This window comes from Hippoglossus hippoglossus, chromosome 10 (assembly GCF_009819705.1).
Source record: "Hippoglossus hippoglossus isolate fHipHip1 chromosome 10, fHipHip1.pri, whole genome shotgun sequence".
NCBI lineage: Eukaryota > Metazoa > Chordata > Actinopteri > Pleuronectiformes > Pleuronectidae > Hippoglossus > Hippoglossus hippoglossus.
The window spans coordinates 219002-235688 of NC_047160.1; the positions used below are offsets into that span (position 1 = coordinate 219002).

At 42.2% G+C, this 16687-nt stretch overlaps 1 protein-coding gene across 2 annotated transcripts in view; it reads right to left on the minus strand.

Moving 5' to 3' along the window:
* The window catches only part of enpp6 (ectonucleotide pyrophosphatase/phosphodiesterase 6), a 63101-nt gene extending 47228 nt beyond the window's left edge, over nucleotides 1-15873 (minus strand). For both annotated transcript variants that reach the window (XM_034599060.1, XM_034599059.1), the window contains exon 1: nucleotides 15508-15873. In XM_034599060.1, the coding sequence (XP_034454951.1) occupies nucleotides 15508-15763 (256 nt within the window). In that variant the 5' untranslated portion in view covers nucleotides 15764-15873. The remainder of the gene's footprint in view (nucleotides 1-15507) is intronic.
* Nucleotides 15874-16687: the final 814 nt, after the last annotated feature.

Genomic DNA, 16687 nt, shown 5'->3' on the forward strand with positions numbered 1-16687 from the left:
TGAGATTTATTATCTGTAAAATTGGTTGAGACTTTTGAGTCAAGATGTGAAACAGAAAAAGGGAAATTCAAGCTTTTGCTCCCTTTATTTTATTTTTCTGAAGTTAAGCCCTTTATTTGAACATGCACAATTTTCACATTTTATTTATTTTCTCTTATTTTGAAATGCAGCCCTACTTTTATTTAGTTAATGAGAGAACAATATACATATCTGCAATCATACATATATGTTCAGTTCTATGTTACGTGACAATAAATATTGTCAAAAAGTTTTTGAATCGTACTGAATTCATTTGATTTGACAGTCAGGTATTTAGTACATGCAGATGTTGATACAACTACTAGGCTACTTAAATATATATCACACTAAATAGTTAGACATTATGATCTTCCGGACCTTTGCTTCAAGAAATTTTCTCTAACTGGACCTCTTTAAATTTTAGTTGAATACCCCTGATCTACATGTTACCACTTAGTCACCTCATAAGATCCCACAACATCAGTTTTCATTATTATGCAGATGACACTCAATTGTACTTCAGATGTAACCCCAATAACCTAAATGTAATCTTTTCACTTCTAAAATGTTTCACAGATATTAAAAACTGGATGGCACATAATTTGCTTCAGCTGAACCGAAAAAAGACAGAAATACTTCTGATCGCTACCAACTCCTCACACACCGAACTCACAAACATGCTAGGCCCTTACTCACATCTCATTACTCCTTAGTGTAGAAACCTTGGTGTTATATTTGACAACAACCTCACTTTGAGCAGCCACATCAAATCTATCACAGTCATGCTTCTTTCAACTCCGGAAGATTTCTAAAATTAAGCCCTTTCTCTCTGCCAAAAACCTAGAAACAGTCACTCATGCATTTATATCAACACGTTGAGATTATTGCAACTCCCTTTTCTCCGTCTGCAGCACAAAATCTATCCCCTCACCTTAGCTCATCCAAAATGCAGCCGCCAGTACTTTAACTGATACCCTAAAACGTGAACATATCACACCAATTCTTGCATCTTTGCACTGGCTCCGCATGAGATTTAGAGTGGATTTTAAAATTGTACTTTTAAAGCCCTGAATGGTCTGTCTCCAGGCTACATAACTGACCTTTTAACAACATATATACCATCACAAGCCCTGAGATACTCAAATGCTGCCCTCCTGGTTGTTTCAAAGTCCAGGCTTATACATAAAGGTGACAGAGCATTTGCGATTCATGCCCCTAGACTTTGGAACAACCTGCCTGAGGAGATCAGGATGGTCGAAATGTATTACCTTGTTTGACTCTTCTTAAAACACACTTTTATAGACTAGCCTTCCTGTGATCCTCTCTTTCCGTCCCTGTTCGCATATCTACTCGTAGATACTATCGGCCTCGCCCTCGTTTACAACTTTACCGTAACCTTTCGTCTCTTATCTATCCCCCTGTTGCTTTATCCTCTGCCTTCTCTTTTACCCACACCCACTGGTAGCGGTGGTGGTACAGGTTTACTCATCACCCCCAAATGGAGTTTTTCTCTCTACCCGCTGCCACATTTTACCCAACTGTCTTTTGAATTTCATGCTGTGACAGTTACTCATAATTGTTGTTCTCTACTGTCCACCAGGTCCTTTGGGAGATTTCTTGGAAGAATTAGACTTCCTCCTATCGAACATCCCAGAAAATGGCCCTCCACTTCTTTTGCTCTCTCACTCAGTCCTTCCCCTCCTACTCACAAAGCTGGTAACCACCTTGACTATATTTTCACCACAAACTGCTCTACATCTAACCTCACTGTGACCCCACTTCATGTCTCTGACCACTTCTTTATCTCCACTTCTACTCTCTCCCACTCTCACAATCTGACAACCCTACCACATCAACTCTGTACCTGTCCGTCGCAACATTCTCTCTCCCTCCTCTCTGACCTCCTCTGTTTTAGCAGCCCTCCCTTCATATGACTCTTTCTCACTCATGCATCCTAACTCTGCCACAGACATTCTCCTTTCTACTCTGTCCTCCTCTCTTGATTCTCACTGTCCTCTTACTTCACAACAGGTGCGCAAGTCCTCCCCAGCTCGTTGGTTGTCTGACTCGGTGCATGCCGACAGAGCCACCATGCGAGCATCAGAAAAGAAAAGGGCATAAATCTAAACACCCTGATGACCTGCTCACTTATCAATCTCTTCTCCCTGCAGCTAAAAGCTCTTTTTAACAAACAAAAATTCAACCCTTATTTTCGAACCCCATAAAACTGTTCCAACCTCCTTGACCCCCCCCCCAGTCTCCCTCCTCCTTCCACCCTTCTACCAAGCCACTTTGTCAACTACTACAAAAAGATAGATGACATACGCTCCTCATTTTCAAATCCACCTTTTGTAATTACATTTCCATCAACGTAATTTTCATCCCCTTCGCTTTCCTCTTTCATCCCCGTCTCCCAATCAAGTTCTTACCTTGGTAACCTCCACCCACTCAACCACCTGCCCCCTTGACCCCATCCCATCTCCCATTCTCCAGTCTATTTTCCCACCCATCTTATCAACACTTCCCTGTCAACTGGCTGTTTCCCTAACCCCCCGAAGGAGGCTAGAGTAAACCCTCACCTGAAGAAAACCATCCTCAACCCATCTGAAGTAAACAACTACAGGCCTGTCTCTCTTATTCCCTTTCTTTCCAAAGCTCTCGAGCGAGCTGTTATGGAAGTTTTCTGGAAGCTGGTGAAAGGAAAACTCAGGCAGCAGCTGATGTCTTATGCAGAAGGTTTTAATGTAGACTTGATGCATCAAGGAGACCAGAATGTGAAACAATATACAAACGCTAACAGAGTAACATGAACAATTGTCAACCCCAAGTCTGAAGATGTCTTCCTAAGCATCCCCATATAGCTTCCTCTACTTGCGTCACCCAGTCTAACAGCACATCAATGAATGGCTAGAATTGCTGTCACTCTCTGTTACGTGTACGTGTTCGCATCCTATTGGATAGTTAGGCCTAAAGTATGCATTCCTAAATCACATTGTGTCCTTACGTCTTGCCACTGGTGAAATACGCAGAAGAGTTAAAGTCGGTGCAAATTAATGATGAGTCATCTGTGGGGACCAAAGTTAACCACGGTGTTCCACAGGGCTCTGTGCTCGGCCCAATTTTATTCTCATTATATATGCTTCCACTAGGAAACATTATCAGGACACACTCGGTAAATTTCCACTGCTATGCGGATGACACCAAGTTATACTTGTCAGTAAAACCTGAACAATGTAATCAATTAAATAAACTCCAAGCATGTCTCAAGGACATAAAAACCTGGATGACCCGCAGTTTTCTCTTATTAAACTCAGATAAAACAGAGGTTCTAATACTTGGCCCTGAACACCTTAGATATACATTATCTAATGATATAGCTACGCTAGACATTGACCTTGCTTCCAATGAAACAGTCAGGAACTTGGGAGTGATCTTCGATCCCGATTTGTCCTTTAATTTTCACTTAAAACAAAGTTCTAGGACCGCCTTCTTCCACTTGAGTAATATCTCAAAAATCAGACATGTCCTTTCTCAAAAAGATGCAGAAAAACTAGTCCACGTCTTGTTTACATCCAGACTTGATTATTGTAATTCCTTATTATCAGGCTCCAGCAGTAAGTCGTTAAGGACTCTGCAGTTTGTCCAAAACGCCGCAGCACGTGTCCTGACAAGAACCAAGAAAAGAGACCACATTTCTCCTGTGTTAGCTTCACTACACTGGCTTCTGGTTAAATCTAGAATAGAATTTAAATTCTCCTCCTCACCTTCAAGGCCCTTAATAATATGGCACCATTATACCTCAAAGAGCTGATAGTACCTTATCAACCCACTAGAGCAGAGGTCTTCAACAGGGGGTCTGCGACCCCTAGGGGGTCCGCGGAGGTACTGCAGGGGGGTCGGGAAATTTTTGGTTGATTAGACAATTTTTTTTCCACAAATTTAAATGTCTTTAAATACACATTAACATGAATCCAACATATTGTAGGGAACGGATAAATGGAGGCAGAAGACGTTATCTTTCAGTCAGCAATGCACACATTCAGCGACAAACAATAATAAAAACATGAATATATGAACCTGTGTATTATTTGAATAGCTTAGTATTGAATGCACAATAACAGGGTAGCTATGTTTATACATGGCACTAGGCCCAGTTTAATATAAAACACTATTTTATACAATATATATAGTAGGGGGTCCCTGCTCCATCTCCCCATCAGTTTGGGGGTCCTTGGCCTGAAAAACGTTGAAGCACTAGAGCACTGCGCTCCCCGAATTCAGGCTTACTTGTCGTCCCTAAAGTCTCTAAAAGTAGAGTAGGAGCCAGAGCTTTCAGCTATCAAGCTCCTCTCCTGTGGAATAATCTCCCAGTTTCAGTTCGGGAGGCAGACACCATCTGTACGTTTAAGAGTAGGCTTAAAACCTTCCTTTACGATAAAGCTTATAGTTAGAGCCGGTCCAGGCTTGTCTTAGACCTGCTCTTAGTTATGCTGCTATAGGTCTAGAATGTCGGGGGACACATCCAGGGCCGTGGCTGCGGCCACATCGTGGATTATGATCTTTGGATCGCGTATCAGAGATCGTGATCGTACTGGTGGATCCTGTATCGTGTTGGCATCTGATAATGGTGGTGGACCACGCTTGAGGTGGCTGCTGACCATGGACTATGATTACAACAATCTTGATATATAAATATTTCTCCTCAGATACTCGACCATTACTGACAATAATCCATCAATTCATTGACCTTCCATTATGCTACAAAGTGTTTATTCTAATCAATGCTGCAAATACCCTTATCTTGCTGATGTTTTCCTTTACACCTGACATCTATTGCACTTCTGTCTGTCCTGGGAGAGGGATCCCTCACATGTGGCTCTCTCTGAGGTTTCTACCTTCTTTTTATCCTGTTAAAAGTTTTTTTTTTGTAGTTTTTCCTTACTCTTGTTGAGGGTTAAGGGCAGAGGATGTCACACCCTGTTAAAGCCCTATGAGACAAATTGTGATTTGTGAATATGGGCTATACAAATAAAATTGTATTGATTGATTGATTGCCAACATTACTGCAACAACCCATTCCTGTAGATACATGCTGCACAACATCAGGAGAATACGTCCCCTTCTCACTCAGAAGGCGGCGCAGGTTGTGGTCCAGGCTCTGGTCATCTCACGCCTAGACAATTGCAACTCCCTCCTGGCAGGTCTACCTGTTAGTGCCATCCGACCTCTGCAGCTCATCCAGAATGCAGCAGCTCGACTGGTCTTTAACCTACCTAAATCACTCCACACTACTCAGCTCCTCCGCTCCCTTCACTGGTTACCAGTGGCTGCCCGCATCCGTTTCAAACACTAGTACTTGCGTTTCCGTGCTGGTAACGAATCGGGCCCAGCCTATATCCAGGACATGGTCCAACCTTACACCCCAGCCCATCCACTCCGCTCTGCATCTGCCAATCGGCCTACTGCTCCATCACTGCAAGCTAACCACTCAAAAGAAACAACTCTTTGCTGTCCTGGCTCCCACCACATGAAAAGAAGAATTTTTGTCAGTTAATGCCCCTGTAAATTTCTGTGGAGTTCAGGTTAACGACTGTTCACTGGAATCTGAAGGCAGCACAGAAAACTGCCAGGAAATGCCGGGAATTGACTTTGGGTTCCAGTTTTGAGCAGTTTTACAAGCCTGAGAAGCTTGGCAGTTGACCCCCCTGCTCCTAGGTCTAGGGGAGGCTTCAATCAATCAATCAATCAATCAATCAAATTTTATTTGTATAGCCCACATTCACAAATCACAATAAGTCTCATAGGGCTTAACAAGGTGTGACATCCTCTGCCCTTAACCCTCAACAAGAGTAAGGAAAAACTACAAAAAAAACCTTTTAACAGGGTAAAAAGAAGGTAGAAACCTCCGAGAGAGCCACATGTGAGGGATCCCTCTCCCAGGACGGACAGAAGTGCAATAGATGTCAAGTGTAAAGGAGAACATCATCAAGATAAAGGTTTTAGCAGCATTGATAAGGGTAAACATTTTGAAGCATAACTGAAGGTCAGTGAATTGGTATCTGAGGAGAAATACTATGTATCGAGCAGTCCTGCTGCAATCATAGTCTATAGTCAGCAGCCAGCAAGATCATGATCCACCATCAAGATCGGATGCCACTATAGTCCACAGTCATTGTCCTCTGCCGCCATTAGGATCCATCATCAGCTGCCACCTCGGTCGTGGTCCACCACCATTATCTGATTCCAACACGATAAAGGATCCGCCTTTATTATCATGATCAGCCAGCACGATGCAGAATCCGCCATACTGGATCCACCATTACGACCTCTGATACGTGATCCACAGATCCTAATCCATGATGTGGCCACAGCTGCGGCCCTGGATCTGCGACCGATAAGGCAAAGGGACTCCGGGGAAGAAGTCAAGTCAGTAACATGTATTGATGGGATATGAATTACTTTGATGTGATAACGATTGAGAAGAGGAAGGAGAAGCTGGAAAGAGAAGCTCCATGTGTCATGTGTCCACCGACATTCTAGACCTATAGCAGCATAACTAAGAGCAGGTCCAAGACAAGCCTGGACCAGCTCTAACTATAAGCTTTATCAAAAAGGAAGGTTTTAAGCCTACTCTTAAACGTACAGATGGTGTCTGCCTCCCGAATTGAAAGTGGGAGATAATTCCACAGGGAGAGGTGCTTGATAGCTGAAAGCTCTGGCTCCTACTCTACTTTTAGAGACCTTTAGGGACGACAAGTAAGCCTGAATTCTGGGAGCGCAGTGCTCTAGTGGGTTGATAAGGTACTAACAGCTCCTTAAGGTATAATGGTGCCATATTATTAAGGCCTTGTAGGTGAGGAGGAGAATTTTAAATTCTATTCTAGATTTAACCGGAAGCCAGTGTAGTGAAGCTAATACAGGAGAAATGTGGTCTCTTTTCTTGGTTCTTGTCAGGAACACGTGCTGCAGCATTTTGGACAAGCTGCAGAGTCTTTAACGACTTACTGCTGGAGCCTGATAATAAGGAATTACAATAATCAAGTCTGGATGTAACAAAGGCGTGGACTAGTTTTTCTGCATCTTTTTGAGAAAGGACATGTCTGATTTTGGAGATATTACGCAAGTGGAAGAAGGCGGTCCTAGAAATTTGTTTTAAGTGTGAATTAAAGGATAAATCAGGATCGAAGATCACTCCCAAGTTCCTGACTGTTTCAGTGGAAGCAAGGGCAATGTCGTCTAGCGCAGCTATATCATTAGATAATGTATCTCTAAGGTGTTTAGGGCCAAGTATTAGAACCTCTGTTTTATCTGAGTTTAATAAGAGAAAATTGCGGGTCATCCAGGTTTTTATGTCCTTGAGACATGCTTGGAGTTTAGTTATTTGATTACTTTGTTCAGGTTTTATTGACAAGTATAACTGGGTGTTATCCGCATAGCAGTGGAAATTTACCGAGTGTGTCCTGATAATGTTTCCGAGTGGAAGCATATATAATGAGAATAAAATTGGGCCGAGCACAGAGCCCTGTGGAACACCATGGTTAACTTTGGTGCGCACAGATGACTCATCATTAATTTGCACGAATTGGGAGCGATCAGAAAAGATTCCTTTATGCTAATTAACTAGTTCTAGTCTCTGTAATAAAATGTTATGGTCAATTGTGTTGAATGCTGCACTAAGATCTAACAGAACGAGGACAGACACAAATCCCTGATCTGAAGCTATTAGAAGGTCATTAGTGACTTTTGCCAAGGCTGCCTCCGTGCTGTGATTAGCTCTAAACCCAGACTGAAAGTCTTCATATATATTATTTTCCTGGAGAAACTCACACAGCTGATTGGCTACAACTTTTTCTAGGATTTTAGACAGGAAGGGGAGGTTAGATATTGGTCTGTAATTGGCTAAAACCTCTGGATCTAGGGTGGGTTTTTTGAGAAGGGGTTTGATTACACCTATTTTAAAAGACTGTGGTACATATCCTGATGATAATGACAGATTTATTGTGTTCAGTAATGAACTATCAATTAGGGGCAGAATTTCTTTAAGTAATTTTGTAGGAATGGGATCTAAGATACAAGTTGTTGGTTTAGAACATGAGATTAATTTGGTCAGCTGATCAAGGGTGATCAGAGAGAAGCTGTCTAAATAATCGGTAGGATAAATGACAAAACTGTGATCTTAACAAATGCAAATCAGGATAGTTTCACTCAGTGGTGCAGAGGTTACATCTTTTACTAAAAGGTACTAACTCCCTTTTAAGAAAATCTCTCCTATAAATACATTCAGGCTTAGTATAATTATAGAATCATAAATTGTAGCTTGAATAGATTTGCCTTATATAAGTAAGTATGCTATAATGAGTGTAATCAGTGATACAATTTTCAGGGTACCAGGTGTACAGTGGTACAACATGTACCACTGTACAGTTTTCTAAGATAAGTCTTTCTGCTGACAACAAAACACTGTGCTTCACATAAAGCATATCAGCTGTGTCATCGCGTGACGAAATCCCAAACATTTGTCCTCACAAACTACTGGGAAAAACTCAGCACCTAAGCATTCTAAGCTGTTGACTCCGCTGAAATTGCCTCGTAATTTGGACTTCAATTGTCCTATTGTTGTTATTAAACTTTCCCAGTATTCCATTAAAACACTCAACACTTTTATCCAAAGCGACTTACAATAAGTGCATTCAAGAATCAGTAAGTACATTAACTTAACACCAGAAAGAATAAACTGGTCCTCAGCCTCATACTCATTCTATATAAATGTAAAGTACAATATAACAACTTGTCACGGTGTGGGGGGCAGTTGGACCCAGACGCAGAGTTTAAACTTAAAGTGTAATTTTAATACAAGGGAAACGAGTCTTTAACAAACAACACTGGGAGCACAAAGGGAGAAAATACAGGAAGCTTACATGGGGGGTGCAGAGGTGCAGAGGCTCAGGAGACACGGGATACAGAAGTACAAGGATAGCAGGGCAGGAGATCCGGACAGGAGGACAGGACAGGAGATTAGGACGGGTATACGGGTAGACACGAGAACACATACGACAAGAGACATACGACGACGATCCGACAAGGACAAAGGGAAGAACCGAGGCTTAAATACAGACACACAGGAAAGGCAGGGGCAATTTGACACAGGTGTAACACATGAGGACTGGTGCAGACAATCACAGACAGGAAGTGAAGAAAGAACACACAAGCAACAGAGACTACAAAATAAAACACGAAACAGAACACGGAGTGTGAAAACATGAAACAGGAGGAGATACTAAATAACTGAAAACACCTTGGAAATGGTGGAACCTAAGTACAGGAAAATATTAAACCCTGACACAACTGTTATAACTGCTGCTTAGTTTTACTCTGAAAACATCACACTCAGCACGTGAATACGTCCATTCCCGAAGATGCCACGTCAGTCGTCAACGTCATCAAGTTAGAGGGCTCGTCCAATCACAGCCTCACGAATGAAGCGGGGGCATCGAGTGCTTGAGCAGAACTAGTGTATGTTTAAATATGTACGAACTGCGTAAACTTAAGAGTTTGTTCTCGTTAAGTTTTTTCAGAAACGTGACTTTTTGTCCTGTTGTATTTTATAGGAAACTGTCCGTCATCTTCACACCTCTGAGGCAAATGGCCAGCCCCACGAAGCCGAGCAAGGGTAAGATTAAAGAAGAGAGGCGCTGTGCTGTATAAAATACATTCTCTAGGTTCACTTTATCTGATCCATGTCATCATTGTGTTTGCACAGCCTGAGATCCCCCCACAACGAGGCAGTCACTACACATTCGGCCGAAGCTCTGGCTGCAAGTCTGGATTTTCAGTGTGGAAAATGACGCCATTGTATGGAAGTAACTGTGTGGTAATTGTGTTTTTTACTGTGGATCTTCAAACGGTGAATTAGCGAGGCTATTTCCGTTTATTTATAATATACTCATGTTGTTTTCCAGCTGCCTGTACTATGTCGTACTAAGAGCCAGTATAAAGGAACTTCCGGTACATCCAACCGGACCTTGCAGCTCTTGCAGCAGCATTGAAAAGTTAAGGAGTCGACAGAGAAGGAAGAGTGTAAGATTAGATTCATTAGATCAGCCATTCTCAAACGTAAGAATGCCGCGGCCCAATTTGAAAACTGAAAAATGTGTGCGGCCCACCCACACCTTTAATCACAACTATATGATCCACACACAGGACTAGAATCATACATATTATTAATTTTATAGCAAAAATAATTGTATATGAACGCAGGCATATGCAGTGCAAATCCAATAACATCCACATTTAAGCGTAACAATTTGCAAAGCAACCAATGTAAAAAAACATGAAGTGCAAATAGTGTATTGTTAAAAATATATTCTTACTGTTTGTATAACAGAGCACAACAAGAATATCAGGGAGAAGAAAAACACATTTGAGGCATAACCAAATATACTTAAGGCTCTCTCAGCGTATTTTTAAAAGATGCTCGAGGCTTGGATAAATATTGTCCATGTTTAGACGTCTACACACTGGAGCAGATTCAGACAGAGTGCCACCAAGAACTTATGACCCTGAGGCGGCAAAGAGACATTTCAAGCATCACCTGATTAGTTTTTCACTGGCTAGGCCAGTTGTGTTTTTACAATATTTGTGCTGTATGTAAATAAAGCTTTTACTCAACATGTACCTTGTAATTTTTTGTTGCCTCTACAATATGTACAACATATAACATCAAGCATCACATGAATATATGTATAGTCTTCAGTAACTGCAGTGCTTTTGGTATAGGCTTACTAATAGTTAATATTATAAATAAATTATTAGTAATAATAACTGTATTAATTATTATTATTATTATTATTGTGTGGGAGGGGTTAACTCAAGTGTATATTATAATGACCCAGGGTGACCAATAGCAACAGATCTACCAGCCAATCACAAGTGACTTTTTGTTTCAAAGGTCTGTGGTTTCATCCAATGGTGAAGTGAGATAAGTTCTCACGAGTGGTTTCACTGCGATTTATAAGCTAATTAGATCACACCTTTGCTCCGCGGCACTCCCCCCTCTCGAGCCCCCCCACAGGTGAACGCGGACTTCACAGGCTGTGAAAAGACACTAACTGCCAGGAATTAGGGGTGTTTACAGGCGTTTGCAGGGGCGAAATTTCTGCTTTTTGTGCAGTGTCCTAAATGGTGGAATGAGCTCCCCAATGACTTCAGGACAGCAGAAAGTCTACACATCTTTTGCCGCAGACTAAAGATGTGTAGATGCTGCTAGACCCTCTACAGTTCGCCTACAGAGCCAACAGATGTGTAGACCAGTCATTCCCAAAGTGTGGGCCGCGGCCCCCTGGTGGGCCGTGAAGCCACTGCAGGTGGGCCGTGAGAGGTCATCAGAAAATAAATAAATTAAAAAGTTTCAGATTTGTAAGTAAGCGTTGATTACCACAAAACATTTATGATTGATTTAAAAAAAAGTAATCATCACAGGTAATGAAACAAAGACATGAGATTTAAATTCCACGTTGTTCTTATTTTATCTGACCTATATAGCAGGTGTCGTTAACACTTGAGCGCATCATTAGCGGGGGAATCATAGGTGAGGGAGAACTTTGTTGTGAGCTGGGTCGAGCAAAGTGGAGCAGAGGAAAGCTGCTAATGACGAAGGGGAATCAGAAAATCTAACTGAATCATTCAAAACTAAAAAGATGACTCGCAGAAAGGACTTAAGTGAGTAGCTGTCGCTGGCCCAGAGGACAACCCCCAAGCCTGTGTGTGCGCCTTGCGCTGCGATGCTAGCTAACGAGACCCTGGGACCATGTAGTGTGCGCCGCCATTTAGAAACTAAACGGACAATATTTATCCAAGCTTCTAGAATCTTTTTAAAACACGCTGAGAGAGTATCGGAGCCAGCTACGCGGCAACATCACCCCTCTCATCGGGTGAGTTACAAGTGACACAATGTCACTTTACGCGATATGTGATACAATATCAAGTATATCGAGAAAACTGCCGGAGGTCTCAGGCTTGAGGAAATCCAGTATTAATGTTTATGGACATGTGATGGGGGGGGGGCTTAAACGCTTCAAGTATATTTGGTTACGCCTCAAATGTGTTTTTCTTCTCCCTGATATTCTTGTTGTGCTCTGTTATACAAAGAGCAAGAATATATGTTTAACAATCCACTATTTGCACTTCATGTATTTTTTACATTTGTTGCTTTGCAAATTGTTACGCTTAAATGTGGATGTTATTGGATTTGCACTGCATATGCCTACGTTCATAAACAATTCTTTTTGCTATAAAATGAATAATATTGTAGCCGAGCGTTTTGTTCTCTTATACTGTCAGGCATCAGCCGAAAAAGGACACGAAAGATGGTTATTGAATCGGGACAACACACCCGTTTATTTTCCTTCACTCTTCCAAAACGTCTCTCCCCGACAGAACCCACTTCTGTTAGAACCCCTTCAAAACAAGAGTCCCAACCAACACCCTGCTTATAGCAGGAACTACACACCAACCTTCCATAATAAAGCCACTAAATAAAATAGCAAAATAACAATATGTATGGTAATAGTTGATTCTAGTCCTGTGTGTAGATCATATAGTTGTGATTAAAGGTGTGGGTGGGCCGCACAAATTTTTCAGTTTTCAAATTGGGCCGCGGCATTCTTAAGTTTGGGAATGGCTGGTGTAGACAATGCGAAAAACATGGCTCTCCACTTCATCCTCCAGCACCTGTACTCCCCAGGAACCTACTCCAGGATCCTGTTTGTGGACTTCAGCTCTGCATTCAACACCATAATCCCTACTCTGCTCCAGGACAAGCTCTCACAGCTGACTGTGCTTGACTCCATCTGCAGGTGGATCACAGACTTCCTTTCTGATAGGAGGCAGCTTGTGAAGCTGGGGAAACATGTCTCTGACCCCCGGACCATCAGCACCGCATCCCCCCCGGGGCTGTGTTCTTTCTCCTCTGCTCTTCACCTTGTACACCAGCTGCACCTCCAGTTACCAGTGTGTCAAGCTACTGAAGTCCATTGATGACACCACCCTCATCGGATTTATCTTTGATGGGAGTCTGCTTACAGGTGGGAGATTGACCACCTGGTCATCTGGTGCAGTGACAACAACTTGGAGTGCAACACTTCAGGAAGAGCCAAGTCCTGCCTGCCCCCATCACACTGTGTGACTCTCCAGTGGAAACCGTGGAGTCATTCCGCTTCCTGGGCACCTTCATCACCCAGGACCTGAAGTTGGAGCCGAACATCGGCTCCCTCACCAAAAAAGCCCAGCATATGATGTACGTCCTGCGTCAGCTGAAGAAGTTCAATGTGCCAAAGCCGATGATGGTGAACTTCTACATTGCCATCATTGAGTCAATCCTCAACTCCTTTATTGCCAGATGGTATGCTGCTGCCACTACCAAGGACCGGCCCCGACTGCAGCGCATCATTCGTTCACCCGAGAAGGTGATCAGCTGCAACCTGCCCTCTCTCCAGGACCTGTACGTCTCCAGGACTCTGAGGCGTGCAGGTAAGATTGTAGCTGACAACTCCCACCCTGGACATGGATTCTTAGAGCCATTTCCCTCTGGCATGAGGCTGCGGGCCATTTCTTCCTGACTGCTGCTGGCATCATCAATAAGGCCTGGGATCCTTATAGTAGATCTCACTATTTTTATTTATCTAATTTTTGTTTCCTATTTTTATATTTTTAATTGCACAAACACACCACAGCAAATTACTTGTATGTGTTAACCTGCTTGGCAATAAAACCTGATTCTGATAGTTGAATGCACTTATTGTCAGTCGCTTTGGATAAAAGCGTCAGCTAAATGATGTAATGATATTTTCACACCAAGTGGCCTAACACACAGAAATAAATGTATGACGGAGCACCCAGAGAGCTTCAATGATTGAGTGAGACAAGGTGGGCTTGCCGGCATATAGCTTGCCATACCATACTTGATAGACTACCTTCTATTATCCGTGTCCTTGAGGAAGTAGCTGCAGAAAACAGCGAAGATAAAAGTGTTGATGCACGGGGCCTTGTCGCTCAAATTGACCAGCAGTTCATTGACCTTAATTTGGTGATGCAAGATGTCTCTCTGATATTCTGCAGTCCCTCTCTTGATTTATGTTCAGCTGTGGATCTAGTTGAAAACCTTGTGCAGCATTTTCAAAATAACAGGGATGAATCCTACTTTGAAGGAATCTGGACAGAAGTTTTCAGAAGTAAAAACTGCTGAAAAATGTAATGAGGAGACGGAACCTATTCCAAAAAGAAAGACAAAACAGAGCAAAACGCTAGATGGACATACTGTCATGCCGTGTGTAGGTGAGCGTTCTGAGCAGACCAGGGACACTTTTCGTGCCAGCAAATTCTACCCAGTGCTTGATAACATGCTCAGTGAGCTAAAGAGGTGATTCTTAAACCAAACAGTGAAATAATGATGGGAATCCAAGCGTTAAATCTAGCAAGTGCTACATTTTGCCAAGGGGAAGCTCTTTTTTCATTTGCTTCTATTTATGATTGCAACATAGAAGACCTCAAACATGAGGTACACCAAATGAAAAGAATCCTAGAGAGGAAAGTAACATCTCACTGGAGATTTTACTGAGTTTAGTGAACTCACTAAAATCATTTAACCTTTTAAAGAGGTATTTCACAAACTCTTCAGATTATGCAAAGTTGCCATCACATACCTGTGAATATTGCTTCCTGTGAACGCAGCGTTTCCACACTCAAGCTGGTTAAGACATACCCGCAATCTATCATGGATGATGATAGACTGAGCAATCTGGGTGTTTTAAGTGTGGAGTCTAGACGAGCAAGTTCCTGAAATTGCATGATTTTCTAAATCGTTTTGCTGCAAGACACAATAATCGCAGAATACAGCTGTTGTCAGATGAATGTATGTAAATCATCTCACATGCATAATGCTGTAGACAGGGATTAAAAGGGGAATATTATTGCCTTTGAGCATTAGTTTGAGACAGTTCTAAAGTAATAATAATAATAATAATCCCCTTTGTAATAAGAATACTGTGGGTTTTCTAGTTGCAATTACTGTTCATAATTTGTGTTTTGACAATGACTAATAAGTAAGGTTTAACTTATTAGTGCTAGCTCAGAGTCAGGTCAGAGGGTTTTGCAACAGACCTCAAATGTAATGAGACCCTCTTGCACTTGTATCAATTTGAATTCATTGAAGGGCTATTGTGATCTACACTGTAGATATTGATGTATAATATTATAATTACACTTTGATTAAAAGAAACTGTTTTTCAAATGATGTATTTGTGTCTATGTATTCTTGATGATACACTGAGAGAACAAGGTCATAGTTCTGCTGATCACCATAAACTGACCTGAACATCTACTCTGAGAAAAGTAGTAATCCTGTGCTCCTGTGCAACAAGTATCATCAGTTACTTTAAGTGTTAGTGTCGGTGCTATCGGCTATTGGCAAACATATTAAAAGATTATGATTACCTGTCATTAATGAATAGTAATTGGGGTATGATAAACTGGGGAAGTCCGGCGTCATGTAGTCCACCTTCACCCCATTGCCCACAAGCTCTCGAAATCCGGGCAGATTTTGCAAGTCATCCATGTAGTCATAACGGAAGCCATCGATAAGGAACACGAGCAACGGACGGACTGCGGCACACCGATGCCCCTCTCCCCACAGCAGTAGCAGCGGCAGGATCAGGCGCAGAGACCATGTGAGTTTCTGTTCCGAGGACATGATTGTGTGGCCTCTTGCTGTGCTTACTGTGTGTGTCGGATGTCCGCAAACACTGTGGATGGACTACGGTCAAACCAGCCTTCAACCGGAAACACACGGTCAAACCGGGTCAAACTAGCCCCCACTCATTTCGCGTTGCGCCTTTTTTTCCAAAGCAATACGTTTCAAGAGCGTTTTAGAGAGATTTCAAAATAAAGGCAAACTTCCTGTAGGCTTATGGGACGTCACATTAGGATGCATTCCTGATGGACTTGGTCTGAGTGTGTCTGACTTGATCCGCCGACATGATCTGCCGGCGGCTGCAGGGGTGGAGTAAAAAACGCACACGTCAAGTCGGACACTTTTTACTTCTTATAGGGACAGTGAGACAGAACAGTGATCAGCTTTTTTCTTTGCAGATGTAACCGGTGCTTTGGAAATCCCCGTGTTTTACACAAAGAACAATGAACAGCGAAGTTGAATGATAACTTTCTTTCAGCTGAAAAATAAAACTATACCGTATAGTGGCCATGTGTAAATACAGACACTAACTGTCAGAAGAAGCTGAAATTCATTATCAGATGACTAAACACAGATACATTTTTCTTCTTTAGGAATCACCACAGTAGAAGTACAAAATAATAAAAATGCGGGAGAGCTTCCGGTGATGTATGGCGTAACTGCGTGTGTGGCAGCCTCTGCTCACAATAATATGAATTGATATATATATATATAATCGACATAAGGTTGGAGTTCAATAGTATCTTTGTGACTGACGTACAAACAGCGTTCTCCGCTGGAAGTTGAACTACTTGGAGGGCCGCTCCAGATGGTTGAATCTGAAGTTTGTGGGAGTCACAGAAGGCGCGGTGAAGGGACATCCTATGGCTTTTGTGTCTGAACTGATCATAAAACCTTTCGAACAGACTGCGTTCTCCAGGGTGG